Raw genomic sequence first — 16,217 nt, 5'->3', positions numbered from 1 at the left:
GTCCGGAGTCGTCGTCTCTCACCAGGTCCTGGTTGGAACTGATCTTCCCCCCGGTGAGCTGGAAGTAGTGCCAACCAATGAGCAGAAGCAGGAACAGAGGCAGCATGAAGAGCTCCCAGTGCCACACCGTCACAAGGAAGATCTGAGGAGACAGGACATGACAGTGTGACGCAAATCCCATCACGCTATAGCAGGGACCTTGCTTTCAAATCTCAGCAAGCCTGTTCCCAAAACAAATTTAACCACGTCCTGAATCTGCACTGAGCACTGCAGATTATAAAGCCGCTGAGATTTACAGCCAGTGATGACAGATTTGACTCTTAGTGGTTTAAAAGTAACAGACATTCAGTGCCAACTTTTAATATCGTGAAATCCTACTTATATGCACCAATATCAGTGTGCTGGCAGAGTGCCTTGCGGCGAAACAGAAAGTTTGACATGGATAGGCATGCTATGCTGTCTTTTAACTAGCACATCAAATCCTCTTAGATGCGGAAGCAGCAAGGCTCTCTGACGAGGCGCATATGGCAACTGGAGAAGCATTTGCAACATTTACCCCCTCCATGGCGATGATACTGAGAAAAGCCAAGACCCCTGGTAGAAATAAGATGGATCACACTGAATGAGTAATCCCTCATAATTCTGTAAAGGAGTGGTGCTAAACACGTTGCACAACACCCACTGCATTTCACAGCAGAGGACTAATTGGACGCCTGCATTTAAACCCATTTAGTGACAGCCTAATTAGTCCGTCTCTAACTGAAGCGATCGGGAATGTGTGAGGGGGGGGGGGGGATCACACCAGCTGGTTGACAGGGATGAAATAAAAAGCCCCCCCACAGCAAGTTGAGTCTTAAAATCTATTATAAGTGTGATTGTGTACCAATACAGCCAACATATGGTCCAGTTCCATTTACAGCATACATATTTTCCCTGATGCCTTATATAAAATGCTCTCTAATGAATGGATAATTTTGCACTTCTACTTTGTTTTTTCTATAAGTTTATTTTAAATAATTAGTTAACACTGCTACGCTGAACCCACACGATGATTGCACTGTGCAGTCTGGGCTCAAGTGCTTGAGGCCACTTAGACTATGAACAATATGTTCGAGTTAAGCCCAGGACAGGATGTGAACCACTGGGGCCTTCAGGCCTCAATAGCAGGTCTGTAAACAGCAGACTGCTCCTGTCAAAGCAACCGTACACCGCTCTGGGGGCCGGTCTACCTACCGCCACACGGGGCCTCGGTTCAAACAGCCACCAGGGAAACGTGAACCGTGACTAATGCAGACAACACTGTGGTCCGACTGCCCAAGGCCTCACTGCTGTACTGCCTATTGTCTCTTAATGCAACCTGGGAGATAGTTGGTGAGGCACAACGCAGCAGGACGCCGGTACCATTAGGAACAATATGTTGTTGTTTTTTTTTAAAGAGCTCATTTGAATTACGCATGCGGCAACAAACTAGCTGGTTGTAGATGAGAAGAGAAAAGGTAAACAATGAATATGCATGATGTGCAGAGGTGGCTGCAGCACATCTCATCTCTGTTATGAATAACCTACGTCATGTGTTGTTACCTCGGTTCCCATGAGGCGACGCGAAAGCGACGCTGCCCTCACCCCAGAGGAATTCAGCTGGCTGGTAGACAGGTAGCCTGTCATATTCACAGTATCCTCGTAAAAAAAGGAAAAAGAAATAGGGGGAGGGGGGGGGATTTGCCTGGAAACTGACACGAGCCCAGCAGGAATGTTGAACCTCCTTGCCCTCCCTGCAAAAGCTGCTACATTAACCACTAAAGTCTAATTGCTTGGTCTCTGTCTTCCTGTGCAAGTCAACAGAGAGAGCCAATTCATTTCCGCCCAGGGAGCCGGCAGGGAGAATCTGTCACAGGTATTCATAATCGCCCACTAATGCAAATTTCTACTCTCCGCGTTCCGGCTCAGTGGACAAGATAAAAGCCTACAGAAATACAATGCCTTGTGTCTAAACTGAGTGCTTAAATGAGGGTATAAACCAAGACTGTCAGAAATATCTTCTGAATTCCTCCCTCATGGTATGTCAGCCCATGTGTTCAGGATTTACATGCTTTTTTTTAACACTAATAAAAAAAGATGGAGAGAAACATCTGGGAAAATCCTCTCGGATTCCTTCACTCAGGTGCACAGACTGAGACTTTGCCGTGAGACATCCCACAGTAATGAGCAGAGGCAGGACTAAACCTATCCCCCGTCTCCCCACATTCTCCTGAGTTTCTGTGAAATGGAGACGGAGCTAATTCCCCACTAAGTGGTTTATGTTTTATTAGCGAGCAGCTTGAGTGATTAAAGGACACGTTGGACAAAGTGCAACCTCTCAGGCGTAAGTGTAAATTCGTATAAAAAAAGAATCCACATTTTAATTGCCACCAAAGAGGCTCTCCGTTTCAGTCTTAAGGGCCCAACTGCATATTTTTTCATCCGTCAAAAAATTACACGTGACAAGTAAAACCGTGTACTTTTTAAACACGGTAATGCTAATATGTCGCAGCAAGAGCGGGGTAGAAGTAATTTATTTAACCAAGAAGAGCATAAAGCGACAAGCAAAAGCGAGGGATGAATTAATTACTGATCCACCTGAGCATTTAGGTTCACACACACAGCAGAAGTGGATAACAAATGACTTGTAATTGAACAAGTGTGTTAGCGTGCATGTCTGGGAGAAGTTTCTCTAATGTAGGAAAACTCCCTTGACAAACACCATTTAGCTGAAAAATGTCTCTATGATTATTCACAAGGTTCCCGGGGACAAGGAAAAAAAGAAAGAAAAATAAAAGAACGAATTAATAATACTATTAGCACACGGGGGAGTAGATGATGGAGATGCACTCTCCTTAGCCACCTGTAAGCGCTTCGAGAAGGGGGCAACCCTGGGCAGTGAGATTCTGCCAGTAGGGTTAAGAACAGCCTGACAGTTTTGTTTTATAGTGCCATTAATACGACTCCTCTAAATGCATTCCGCGCCCTCTCATGCAGATCCCCTGACCAGCAGAATCCAGCACCTAATAATAAAGCACTCAGCTATTAAAAGTGCGAATAAAATAACTTAAAGCTGAGCAAGCATGACAGCTCCTGCCACCCACACTCTCCCGGGGGGGAGAGCGGGAGAAGAGATCGTAGCAGGAACAAAAGGGACAAAGACATCCTCCATAAGAGTTTCTACCATCCTGCAAATTGATTAACAGCGGAGGGGGTTTGCTCAGTCCACCAACCTAAACTACTGACTGGCAGAAGTATGCCATCAGGATGCCAAATGCTCTCCTTATATGCCGCAGCAGGTAACTGGCATCAGTGTGACGCACGTTGCTGTTAGCATGAGGACATGCAATATCACTACAAAAATGTCTGTACATTTCAAAACGCCCTTGTTCTTAACACAGTGTACTATCCGAGAACAGGGAAGGTGTAATCTTGGCTGTATCTTCATCGCTGTCTGCTGGTTTCCCTCCATTTGGAGAGCTAAACAAAGCGAGGAGAGCGCCAGCCAGCATCATGAGGGTCAGTCATGGGGCTGTGGACTGATGCCAGATTGCATGAACATATACTGAAAGAATTCAACAAGAAGCTGCAGGATTTGTGTCTGTATGCGGTTGTCTCTGCCTTTTTTGGTTAGTGTAAGGGACAAAAAAAGAAGCAGGATCTGTGGACATGACAATGTGTTAATATGGGCTATATATGCACTTTATAATAAATAGTTTGGTTAAAATTAAGAACAAATGGAAACCTCTAAAAAATCATGAATTGTCTTGGACGTTGTTTTGGGGTGAAATCGAGGGCAGCAATAATTCATCTGCATTACTTCCTCAATTGAAATACAAAAAAAGGAGATTAATAATGGATCAAAGTAGCAGATCAGCTCATGCAGGTCGCCCGGCTGAAACAGAGTCTGGCTGAGGGCTTATGTTGAGGACCAGAGCGGCAGGCTTTAAAGTAGCAGTAAACGCAGAGCAATGAGACATGTAATATGTGTTGAGCTCGGGCCAGTGCGGGGGACGGGCTTTCAGGGTGGAGGGGGGTGTCGGAGGCACAGGAAGCACAGATAAGATTAAGATTACTCTCCGGGGCAGGTAGCGTGTGGGCAGCCATGGTGGGGGGGCGTGGTGCCTGTCAGTGCTGGCTACACTGACCCTGCACTTCAGCACTGGCCACCAGTATTTAATCCGTGTCGGGAGCGTTAACACTGAGCGACCTCCTGGGTGACAGATCTGCCATGCGAGCCACCCCTCTCTGTGTGTGTCGGCTCAGCTCACGTGCGCGTTAACGCGTCGGGGGCCAAGACCGGGCCCCCAAACACCGGCGCTGCGGGGCGGACAGGTCGCCGCCTCAGCTGCCTGGGGAGAGGTGTCCTCTGTGACCAGGAAGGTGGCGAGTATGCTAAAGGCAGTCATTATGATACGGCCCCTCACAACCCTCATGACTGAAGAAACACACTCCTGGAACATTTTTTTCAAAAACGGAGAGGAAACAGATGCAGAGCAGAAACGGGGAGACGATTCATAGGCGCGCACAGTCTCGCCGTTCTCACAAGAGCTCGGCCACACCGCAATGCAGTAAAACCGCAAAGCCGCAGATGCGAGACTCAGGGACAGCGTCGACCAGAACAATTATGGAAAGCCTGATTGTGGCTTAGCCAGGCTGGTGCGCTGTAATGGCCCCCGGGCCGCGGCGGCTCGGCACAGATCTGTCTCCAGAGACCTCTGGAGACAGATCTGACCCCGTCCTACCCTCATCTGGGGAGACGGTGATTCTATCGGCCCCCAAAAAGTGCCCGTCGCAGCTGCCAAGTGTGTTTTTTTCAAAAACGGAGAGGAAACAGATGCAGAGCAGAAACGGGGAGACGATTCATAGGCGCGCACAGTCTCGCCGTTCTCACAAGAGCTCGGCCACACCGCAATGCAGTAAAACCGCAAAGCCGCAGATGCGAGACTCAGGGACAGCGTCGACCAGAACAATTATGGAAAGCCTGATTGTGGCTTAGCCAGGCTGGTGCGCTGTAATGGCCCCCGGGCCGCGGCGGCTCGGCACAGATCTGTCTCCAGAGACCTCTGGAGACAGATCTGACCCCGTCCTACCCTCATCTGGGGAGACGGTGATTCTATCGGCCCCCAAAAAGTGCCCGTCGCAGCTGCCAAGTGTGTTTACAGCTGCATCGCATCAAACATTCATCAAATGCCATCTTTACAGTGTGTGATGTGAAGCAATCAGCATTTCACAGGCTGTCAAATGATGTCTAAAGTGGTTACTACCTGGCAATGACAAAAAGAAAAAGCAGTTCAAATACTCACATAAAGTATACAGGTTTCTTTCTAGTCCAACTCCTGACAGATGAGGTACCTCATATATTAAAATATTAATTCTACTTAAATACTTAAAACGATCTGATGACAGCGATGCTCAAAACCAGCTTTCAGATGTAAATGATCCCTTATTTTCTTTTACTTTCATCCATTTAATCTAAATTGTTCTCAGCGTTCGACTTCTGAAACAGATTAGTTTGGTTGTCTAATACACACTCATTTAGCCTCTTTCTTTTTTTGGTGGAAGGAACTGGCGTCTCTTGGTGTAACGCACACAGTAGAGGACTTCACTCCACGTCCGTTCCCACCAATGTGGAGAAGGGTAACCGCTCACCTTCCTTAGCGCCTCCGCTGGTGTTTCCAGCAGTGCTGTAGCTCCATCTACAGGTCCCGTCCTTGTGTGCAGCCAAGAACTCTGGGTGACCCTTCTGCAGTCACTGCTGATGTATAGCACATTCATCTCGCTCAGTCTTGGCGAAAAGCACATCTAAAGGCTGTTATTTTATGAAGATTTTAGCTGTCACATTTCCTCCCTCTCGCAGAAAGGAACATACTGTCATCAAACTCTTGAAAAGCGCGGATCCCAGGCTCATTACTGTAGCATAAACAAGAGGAGGAGAAAAAAATACAAATTTCTTGTTTGTATTTCCCTTCACTGATGAAAATGTTTATGAGGATTTGCCAGAACTTTGTTTAAATGCCTGAGAGATTTTTTTGTTGTTTTGTTCCATTACCTAATTAGGGAGATCTATTTTAAAACTGCTGCACTTTGGTGGGAAATCGAAGGGGACTTCTAACGGCATGTACAGCGCTGATGAGTGACCTCCTGCACTCGCAAACAGTGACGATACTGCAAGTATCCCCTCACACAATAATTTACATCTGCAGCAGAAAACTAAATAAACCATCAATCTGTAAAGTATATCTTCCTGAACAGACGGCTTTCTTTCACTCATGGAAAAAAAAAAAGTTGTTCTGACAAAGAAGACTTCTCCCCCACGGGCCCCCCTTCCCCCCAAAAAAACAACTTCCCATTAACGTAGTTAACATGTAACAGAGAAGTGATCCCTCATGCAAAATTTGAATACCACCAACAACCACCTTGTAATGCAGACACAAATCTACATAAACAGGATACAAATGTGGACTGCATGCTGTGTGGAGGTCAGAAAAAATGTGCCTGTGGGACTGAGTGAAATAATGGCTGAGTATTCCTGGTAAAGCACTACGCGAGCATCCCGCAGTCCCAGTAGACACCACAGCAGCGGTAATGCATTATAGGATGTGCATGGTGTAAAAGGGTGGGACTGGTCTGCTTTCTTTATAAATAATGTATTGTAATGTATATTAAAGCTAGACCCCACACCGCTGCGGCGTTTCCTACCTGCATACCCTGCACTGCCTGCCACTGTGGAAGAGAGCAGACACTAGTGGCATAATTATGCATATCAGAGAGGCAAGCAGAGGCCATCTGTCATTGTCTGAATCAGTTATCTTATTACCACGGCCTAAAGATATAAAGATAGGAGTGGGAGCTGCTATCATTAAGGCACATGGTGCCATGCTGCTTTAGACAGCTCCCAACACTAACTTAATTGCGAGTGATGACTTGGAGGAGGAGGAGGAGTGGCTGTACACTGGCTACCATCGGAACGGGCCGGGGCTCTTGTGCGGATCGCGGCGCGGCACAAGGCGTCCAATAACAGTCAATCAAGACCTCGATGTTGCTCTCACAGACTGAGGTTCGGGAATATGCAATATTTACATGCGACGTGTCTCCGTGTGCGAGACACTGACAAAACACGTGGCTACTTTTTCCACTCAATGATCTTAACGATGATCCAACAATGATCCTGATGAAAACAGTGGGCGTGCGAGTCTTTTCCCTTCATTCTAAGACCTCTATTTGTGTGCTGCACTCCTAAACAGCAGGTGGAGTCGAGGTGGAAATGAAAGATTAGAGTGTGCCACCACAGACTCCCGTCGCCTGCGGAGGATCTAATTATAGGTGGGAGAAGATGGCCCCGTCCCGCTGAACTTGTCGCCCGTCAGCCCGCCCGTAGCCCCGCCCCCGAGCCTCTCGCTGTCTGCCTCTGTAGGCCGCGCCCTCGCCTGACTGTCTTCCGCTTTCTCTTCTCCAACTTTCTTTCTCCGAAAGAAGCAGCCTGCCTGCCACTGTGTCCTCATACAATCGCCTGCATTGTTCTCGGCCTTCCTGTCTTCGTGTGTCCGCCTGGCCGTCTGTGTTCCTTTGCTGTTCTAAAGGCTGTGATACATTGAGCCTGGCCATTGCCTGGGGGGCGGAGGGGGGGGATTTGCACCTCAGGATCAGTGAGGAGAGCTCACAGAATACGGCAGGTATGAATTGCATGTCACTCTGAGATGGAGCAGACAGAAGAAAGGCGGTGAAAGGAGAGCTCTTCACACACCCTGTCTGTGACCGCTTCCTCACCCTGACGCGGCGCTGGCAGGGCTTTCATGGCAAAGTGTACGCTCTTAATCGTGACATTACATATGCTGTACTGAGGGGGATTCACAGGGGTAATTTAAGATTATTTAAGCTTAGGACCTTAGATCATATACACTCATTAAAAACAGCTAAACAGAGACATTTAAACAAGGTTCAAATCTCAGAGGCAGACTGTCACTTTTCCACCCAAGGAAGCTGAGACTGTGATCCTCCTTACACCATCCTGCAAGGCTGGGAGGCTTTGCTAAGAAGTCAGATGTACAAACGTGCAAACCCCATCCCTTCAAATACGCTCTAATGTCATCTGAAGTGAAGCAAAGCTAAGTGGGGTTTGATTTAAAGGATAGAGCACATCCATCACACGCGGACGGGATGAAAACAGACGGCAGACATGGTGATTGATGGGAAAAAGACGTGAGAGAGAAAATGACTAAACCAAAGATTTTCCCCCAAAATCTAAGTCACGTGAAATGAAAGAGTTATAAACTGGACTTCGGTGCGATGGGACAAAACTTGTTTGCCCCGAGGCTTGAAAGGGAGTTCATTAACGTGAGACAATGACTTACCAGAAAGGCTATTAGACTCCGTTGCCTGCTCTCCCATTGGAAACAGCTTTTAATGTACTGTAACGTGTACAGAACTGCCGTGCTGATATTTCGAACCCGGTATATATTCCTGGCAAGAACCTAAGGGGAAATAATCGGAAAAAACACCGGTTAGTATCATTTGATACTGGACATATTGATTCTCACTTTGCAATGAGGTTCAATGAGCTTTACAATCTCGTATTGGCTACTTGTGAAATTAGATGTTCAAAGCACATTAAAGAAATTAGCTGGACGGTGGCCGATCCAAACTGTGACCGTGTGTAGTTTTGTTATTTGTTTTGTTCTGCTAAATAATGCTAAAATCATCAATAGAAGTGACCTTTTTGGAGAACTTCTGGTTTTCCTCCACTAATTTGGACTCCTTTGGTTGGAAGGTTCTGATACCAGCTCTGACCTGGGACAAAAAAAGGAAATAATAACACTTTTCACCCCTCGAAAAAATTAACCTATACTATCACCTTTTTAACAAGCTTATTTAGTTTGATCCTTACTTTGTTAAAGATCACGTCCAGCACCAGTGTGATGGTTCCTTTTGAGAAAGCCCCCAAGTTTTCTTTCTTCAAGGATAAGCATACCTGCTTCCCATTCTTTACCTTTTACAATAAACAAATACATATTTTTAAATCAGATATTAATATGCACTGCCAAATAAATCATGTCACAATAGTAATGTCGTGGCTGATGTAAAGAAGTAAACTTACAGCCAGTAACGGAATTGCCACTTTTCCTAAAAAGTTTGGGGCTTTGTCTCCGTTTTCATCAAGAAGAGTCAACTCTATCACATCATGAATGTCCTTTATCGGGCTGTAACATAAGAGTTAATAAACATTATTGTTAACATAAACCACACGAAATGAGAAGGATGCCTTTTTCCAGATGTTCTACTTACAATGTGAAGGCTTTGTTCCACTCCGGATTGAGGGTCTTGTAGATCGTGTGAGATTGAAGTTTGCTGTTACCGAGCTCCACGACACAGAAAGGGTTGCTTTTTCCTGCAAATGACATGTTTTTTAAAATAACCATTATGATAGAAGACCAAAGTGAGTAGTTCTGATGATTACCATTGAGGTCTGTGGCAGGAATATCATTTGCCTTTACAACTTTGACCTGAAGGAAGCCAACCTCTCCCACACACTTGTGTGAGTTCTTTAAGCTCTGAAAAAAAAGAAAATCAATAAAAACATTATTGGTCTCTTTGTGAATGTATATTTTATGAAATCTGTTGTATTTCTTAATTTAAAACGTTGACATTGACCCCACCTCCCCCCAACGGGACTGGGTTGTGATACCAATATTTGACAATATATGAAAATAAAACAAAAAAAGGGCTTACAAATCTCTCCAATATGGCTTGTTTCTCATCAGGTTTTTCCAAGGCACCTGTTTCAATGTCAGAGATGGAGACTCCCCAGCAGGGTCTCCGGGTGACCAGAAACACCAGCTTGCCCTTTCCAGGGTCCAGCACTTTAGTGAAGAGCTGCATCTCATTAAGTCTCATAAGGTCGACCTCAACCCTGAGACACAAAAAAGAAAATAGTTCCATTCAAACACGTGAGAAAAACTGGGTCTGTGGAGGAGCAAATGGGAGACAAAATGTGAACGTCCCACCAGGAACCACTCACATCCCCCATGATTCCTCACACTTCCTCCCCCTCTTGGAGTATACCTCCACCTGCAGAGGTTCCTGGTTATCTCCAAAATGGTTGAAGTGAAACTGCTCCCTCCACTGTGGATTGTCCTGAATGCACATGTTCTGAAAGGCAGTTAAGACACAGATTCAGCACACGCACTAACAAGGAACACACACACACACGCACACTTTGACGCAACATCAGGTTCAATGCATTATCTGACTGGGCGGCTCCTGCATGACAGCTGAATTAAGTCCTCATTCAGTCCAACCAGAACAAGGTAGGAGAGGAGAAAGAGAGGTGTGTTGTGTGTGTGTGTCTCTATGTGCATGTGCGCGCTTGTATGTGTACACCTCAGTGGCCACTCTGGGACTGTAAAACACTGACAGCTTCCAATTAGAATCAGCTTTGTCCAACAAACAACAAGCAGAGAAGAAAGCAGAGAGGTTTACACAGAAATTACGCGACAACACAAGACACGTGCGCTGTAGGACCGTCGGGAGGAAGGCCAACAAGTACAGATAGATGAACAGGGCATGCTGGGTATGCAAATGAAGGCAATGAAGCCCAGGAACCGGTGGCGCAGAGAGACGTGAGTGGCAGCCTCGCCCAGTCTAATGAGCTGCCTCTGCCATGGCCCAGTGAGCCAAGGTGGAGGTGAGCCACTGACAGGCACCTGCTGAGCGAGAAGAGCGGAGAAGTACGACGTAGTAAAAGACTTGAAGTGTGAAGAAACGGGAGCGTGGGAGAAGTAGGGGAAGAAAAAGAAACGGGGTCCAACCTTGCTCTTGTACTTCTGATCGCCGAGGCGGAAGCGGACGTAAATGTCCCCTTGGCCGTACTGGGGCAGGTCCTGTCCCTCTACCAAGGTAATTCCGAGCACCCCAGTCCACATCTGGTTCTTCGGCGAGTTTTTCTGCATCTCAGCCGATCGCGAGGATGATAAGGCCTGGTCCATTAAGGTGCACACAGGAGAAACAGTTTTATTTTTGGGGGATGGGGTGGGTTAAAAAGCTCAATGTTTGCGGACGCTCCGGGCTCTCCCCCGGCCTGTCACCTCGTAATGTTCACAGAGTGCGTGAAAGTAGGACAAAAGGTCCACACCGTGCAGCGCGTCTGTGTTGGAGCGCATTAGCACATCTCTACTGACAGGTAAGCCACACCACGGAGGCTCCTGGAGAGCGAGGCAGAGAGGAACGTCAGCAAGCAGCCAGATGTTCCTGGCTGTGACAGTCCCACTCATCACTGGCTCCCAGACTGAGTGTGGGGAGGCAGGACACTTGGCATACTGCACAAGAGACAGCAGGCAGCAGTGAGTAATGATGCAAACCGCACATCTCTCCCGTCAGAAAATTATGCATACATGCCGTATGTATGGCCGGCATCAGAGTTTACTGCGTGTTGACAAATTCTTCCAATATTTATCTAACCAGCAAAATAACAAAACAGTTGCAACTAAATCTGTCGTGAATCTCCGAAGGAAAAAAAAGGTGTTGAGGACTCTTTGGTAATCATGGACAAGCCCGGCAAATCCTCCACTTCTCCCGCCGTGTGTCACAGGGGGAGTGAGAAAGCGAGGCCTTGATATGTTTCCCTGTTAGAGTTCCCATGAGGCCATGCGGTGATAGGCCAGGGATGTAAAAACAAACAGCAGAGAGGCCGACTGTAATTAAAAAGCAGGACCGTAATCTGCTCTCGCCTCTTTGATTGCCCCCCGGCTCCTCCGACTGCCCTGGCGACGCCGCTTCAAACGGCCCCCGCCAACAACTCTCCTGCCACTCCGGCCCCTCCTCCTCGCGGCGGGGTCACAACCCACATTGCAATCCGGAGGGGGATCAAAGCACGTCTCAGGGACCTGAATTCACATGGAATGCCACAGGCACGGCCCTATAAATATCGGCCCCTTCAAAAGAAGAGGAACACAAGGGGTGGAGCGGCGATATAAAACAGGCCTCAGCCAAGTCATCCCAAGTGTTTATCTTGGACGCATTTCTATCTCAGCGGCCAATAAAACAATTCCACTCAACTGTAAGTGGCCCTTAAAGAGAATCTATTCCTGGTCCTAAAAGGGCTGTGCGATTGCTTCCATATGGTGGGACAGCATGGGGACCAGCACGATGAGCTCAGACCCAGGTCCATTTGGCTAGTACCTCGGCACTGTCCATCCACAGCTGTGATATTACATCCCAACATCTGGGTTATTGCCCCGCTATGCCTGGGAATTATCAGCAGAGCCGATCTTGGGCATCCCACACTGGCATCGTGCCTCGAACAGCAGAGCCTCCCCGCCTGCCACCCCACCACCCCCCCTCCTGTTTGAAACACTATCACTGTCCCTGTGGTGGTGGTAACACAGAATGAGAAAACGATGAGAGAGGGGGCGTGGAGCTGTAAGAGCTGGGTGTTCAGCACTTGCAGGATAGGTGTTAAATGCAATGAGATATTGTACGTTTGTCAAAAATGAAATGGGAGAAAAAAATGGCATTGTTACATTGTTAAATTAGCACTGCGATTTAGGCAGCCGAACATTGTGAAGAGTCCCATCACACATTTCCGTCTCCTTTGAGTATCTTTAAGCATCTGCAGTGGATAACTCGCAACGTGTACGAAAATGGCTTCGTTCCTTTGTCATCTAATTTCAAATTGAGAATGTCTACTGGACCATCAAGAGACTGAACAGTGGCAGATGTATTGACTGCATAGGTGTGAATACAAACCCTCGCTGCAGAGCGACTCCCAAACAGCAACCCTCCTGTTTCGCTCTGAATCTAATTACAGCTGCCAGATATTGAAAACCACTTGAGAGGATATGGAACTTTGTTTACTACAAAACCAAATACTGTGCTGTGATATTCATCTGAGGCCCTTGCATGTACGTATTCAGTCAATATTATTATTTCGGTTTTGATCAGAATGTAATATTGTAACGCTTTTTGTCACAGCAAATGATAACCCTGAAAATAATATGCACAGCAAAAAAAAAAAAAGGTTCACTATGAAACCACAAAAGAAATAGGCTTTGCGTGAAACCAAGGTTACACACAAAAGCCCGTGTCCTGAGCATACACCTCGTTCTTTGTTGCACCATAGTACAGTGAGCTACTGCCCCCTAGTGCTTCAGATCAGGATAACAGAGACATTCCGTCCACATTTTGGAAATTATGAAAGTAGTTTTAGAAGAAAAAAAAAAGTAATGATAAACAAAGCCATACCTTGTTCTTCTTTGGTGGCCATCTCTATGGGGGGGGCAAAATACAAAATATCAGTACAAACAATTCAGGTAAGACTGGGGTCACAGAACTGCATCAACAGATTGGAACCGGTCTCACAGGGCTTCTCTTGATGGTGGCATCTCTGAACATTAGGCAGATGTCAACCACGATAACTCCCATGTCATCCTCTTTACTTTTCGGATTGTCGAGCTGCAGCTCCATTTCATAGGTCCTGTGGAGAGGCCGAAAGGACACTTATGGACATCCTCACAATGATCCATTACTTAAAAATATAATAATCAGGATATCTTCCTAACTTGTATAATTCAAGATTGTTCAGAATGATACTGCTGGAACCCATGAACTCATCAGCGGTCCGGTTTTTATTGTAGACCTGCAACAATATTCACATTTAGTGAGCAACAGAAATTGTATGCTTCTGCAGAAGAACACGCTGGGATTGTAAGATGACGCCTACCCGAACGTCCACAGCATGCTCTCTGTCTCGAAGAGGATGGGAGAAGGACTCGTTCCATCGTGGATTCAGGGTTTTATAAATCACTTTGCTTTTATAGAACTGTTTTCCTTCAAGTTTGAACTTCACGTAAGGATCACTGTTACCTTCAAATTAGAAATAAGAACGATAAATTAGATGATGTTGTGTGGGACAGGTGGTCATTACCATAACCACAGTGTATAACTGATTTACATAGAAATATATAGTGGATTAATAAAAACATATCTACTCAATCTACTGTGTAGAAGACATTGCCACTTTAAAAATGTACACTCTATACAAAAACACACCCTTCCCCTATGATGACTGTGTGAGAGACTGAAATGTGTGTGGAGAAGGTGCACCCCGCACATGGCAAAAGCATAGGGATGTAACTGTTTAATTTTGAAGGAGTAGAAACACTCGCCAGCATGAGGCGACCAGAAACTAAAATCTAGAAGCAACCAGTGTTAATCTCTCAAGCCTGTTAAGAAAGTCTGTCTGCGAGCGGGGTGGTGGGTGGTGGGGGGGGGCGGAGGGGGGTGGGGACTTCTTTGTTTCTGCAATTGCATGCACATTGGCCGAAAAAAAAAGGGAAATCCGGTCCCATGCCTTCATTTGTGTAGGGGAATAAAGGGGGTGCTTGAGAGAGCCTGCAGGGAGGCTTGAATCACATGACAAAGGCCCTGTGGGGATGGGCTGTCAGGCCTGTCAGCTCCCCACTCCAAATGAACATCTCGCAAAGGCAGGCAGGACCCACAGCAGCTCCACCCTGCCAGCCTGACGGGAAAACCTCCAGGCAACTTGACGGGAGGAGAATGTGGCAGCTAGCAAGGAGAAAAGCTCTGGCATGACTGAGAACGGTGACGATGGAAATTAATGGGAAAAAAGGGGGGAAACAAAAACCAAGGAGTGGGGTGGAGGGGAGGAGGTGGGGGGGGGGGCGGTGCCGTGGGTCTTTTCAGAATATGTAATGACAATGAGTGCCACTGGTGAGCCTTTGGCACGGTGTGGATTGTTGGGCAAACAGTGCAGAGACAGGGGGAGTGTGGGGATTGCATCATCGTGGTGCCATCTTGTCAGGTAAAGTAAGGTCTCAACTAGCGGGGAGTAGGGCGCCGCGCATGGAGGGTCTAAAAAAATAAATAAAAATCAAATTAAGGGGCATTCCAAGGAAGGTCTCTTCAGAGTTTGGCTGTGCGGTGGTATGCCAAAGCTACAGGAGATAGACCAAAGAATAATATTTAGAATATTTGGTGTAGTGAGGTAGAATTACAAAATAGTAATAATCTCTAGTGCTGCTTTATATACTCATTGTCTATTAACTGCTACTGTAACACAATCATTTCCTATTTTGGGATTGTTAAAATACATCTATCCATCAGTTAATTATCTTCTGTTGTCGCAACTTTTCACCACCGGAGGACGCTGTGAGCCTCAGAAAGGTTTGCATTTTGAATTTCACACTGACACTCCGTCTCTCAAATACACTTTACATTTTTTACTTGTAGGACAACTTTTTCTTTTTCAAATCTATGAGTCAGATGTTCTTTTTTGAGAAAGCCCTTAAGCCATAAAGGAGGAACTATGGCCGTTTTACTGCCAATTAAATCAAGCAAAGAATACAGTAATAGGCAGCAAATACCATTCACTTTCCCACCGGTTTAGATCATTTGCAGTAGTTCCTTGTTCAGATCATGACGCAGGTGAAATGCCTCAGCCCAGTCTGTCATACCGGTCTTACTGGATACGGCAGCGTCTCACTCTTTAGAGGCTGTGACAGACGAGCACCTACGGACCTCGTGACCTACCGGAGCGCTTGCCTCGGATGACCAGGTTCTTTCCCTGATTCAGGTTGATGTTCAGGAGGTATCTCTGCCACGGGTCGGGGGTCTGGACGTCAAGCCCGGTTGTGAAAGCCTGTTTTTTAAGAACAATTCAGTTATGTACTTGTGCTAAATCAGGTGCTGGTCTTCACTTTGGTGTGCAGTGCGTACTAACAGGGTTTTCCAGAAGATCTTGGTTTTCATCAAAGACATCACACGTTTCACTGGACATCTAAATGGAAAAAAGAATGTAATGACATTTTTATCAGACTGCAAACATCTAATAAACTCGTCCAGCTGAGATAAGAGCCTAAAGTAGCTATGTGTACAGCTTCACTCTTAAAAAGTATGTGTCATTATTATGGAAAATGTATTTTAGGGAGACGACCAATGCAAATGTACAAAACGTAAAGATTCTCAAACTCTTTCAGTATATTTTGTAGAGCACTCCCTGCCCATTGTGTCTCGAACAAGTAATTCAGGTTCGTAACTGTTATGTAATAGGCATCTACACAACAGAGGACAGAGACGTCGCAGTTCCAGCTGTACCCGGCGCTCTGCATAAAATCAAATCCCACGTGGTCACTTCACATTTAACACCAAGCGTCTGCATACGTTGCTTCTGCAAGCTGAATGGT

At 46.3% G+C, this 16,217-nt stretch overlaps 1 protein-coding gene across 6 annotated transcripts in view; it reads right to left on the bottom strand.

The window, feature by feature from the left end:
* The window catches only part of LOC120812286 (multiple C2 and transmembrane domain-containing protein 2-like), a 29,140-nt gene that overhangs the window by 10,885 nt on the left and 2,038 nt on the right, over window positions 1–16,217 (bottom strand). For 3 of the 6 annotated variants that reach the window (XM_078097903.1, XM_078097901.1, XM_078097902.1), the window contains exons 3-18: window positions 15,755–15,811; window positions 15,565–15,673; window positions 13,736–13,878; window positions 13,575–13,651; window positions 13,375–13,489; window positions 13,258–13,281; window positions 10,827–10,994; window positions 10,037–10,167; window positions 9,748–9,928; window positions 9,476–9,569; window positions 9,304–9,406; window positions 9,116–9,218; window positions 8,906–9,007; window positions 8,734–8,808; window positions 8,373–8,492; window positions 23–142 (exon numbers count right to left, since the gene is read on the bottom strand). In XM_078097903.1, the coding sequence (XP_077954029.1) occupies window positions 23–142; window positions 8,373–8,492; window positions 8,734–8,808; window positions 8,906–9,007; window positions 9,116–9,218; window positions 9,304–9,406; window positions 9,476–9,569; window positions 9,748–9,928; window positions 10,037–10,167; window positions 10,827–10,994; window positions 13,258–13,281; window positions 13,375–13,489; window positions 13,575–13,651; window positions 13,736–13,878; window positions 15,565–15,673; window positions 15,755–15,811 (1,722 nt within the window). Of the gene's footprint in view, window positions 1–22; window positions 143–5,670; window positions 5,777–8,372; window positions 8,493–8,733; window positions 8,809–8,905; window positions 9,008–9,115; window positions 9,219–9,303; window positions 9,407–9,475; window positions 9,570–9,747; window positions 9,929–10,036; window positions 10,168–10,826; window positions 10,995–13,257; window positions 13,282–13,374; window positions 13,490–13,574; window positions 13,652–13,735; window positions 13,879–15,564; window positions 15,674–15,754; window positions 15,812–16,217 lie in introns of those variants that run through there. The other 3 variants (XR_013455197.1, XM_078097905.1, XM_078097904.1) reach the window with 3 other exon arrangements.

Source organism: Gasterosteus aculeatus, chromosome Y (genome assembly GCF_964276395.1).
Source record: "Gasterosteus aculeatus chromosome Y, fGasAcu3.hap1.1, whole genome shotgun sequence".
Taxonomy (NCBI): Eukaryota; Metazoa; Chordata; class Actinopteri; order Perciformes; family Gasterosteidae; genus Gasterosteus; species Gasterosteus aculeatus.
Note: the sequence above shows the minus strand (reverse complement) of the source record. Positions and strands in the feature narration are given on the sequence as shown.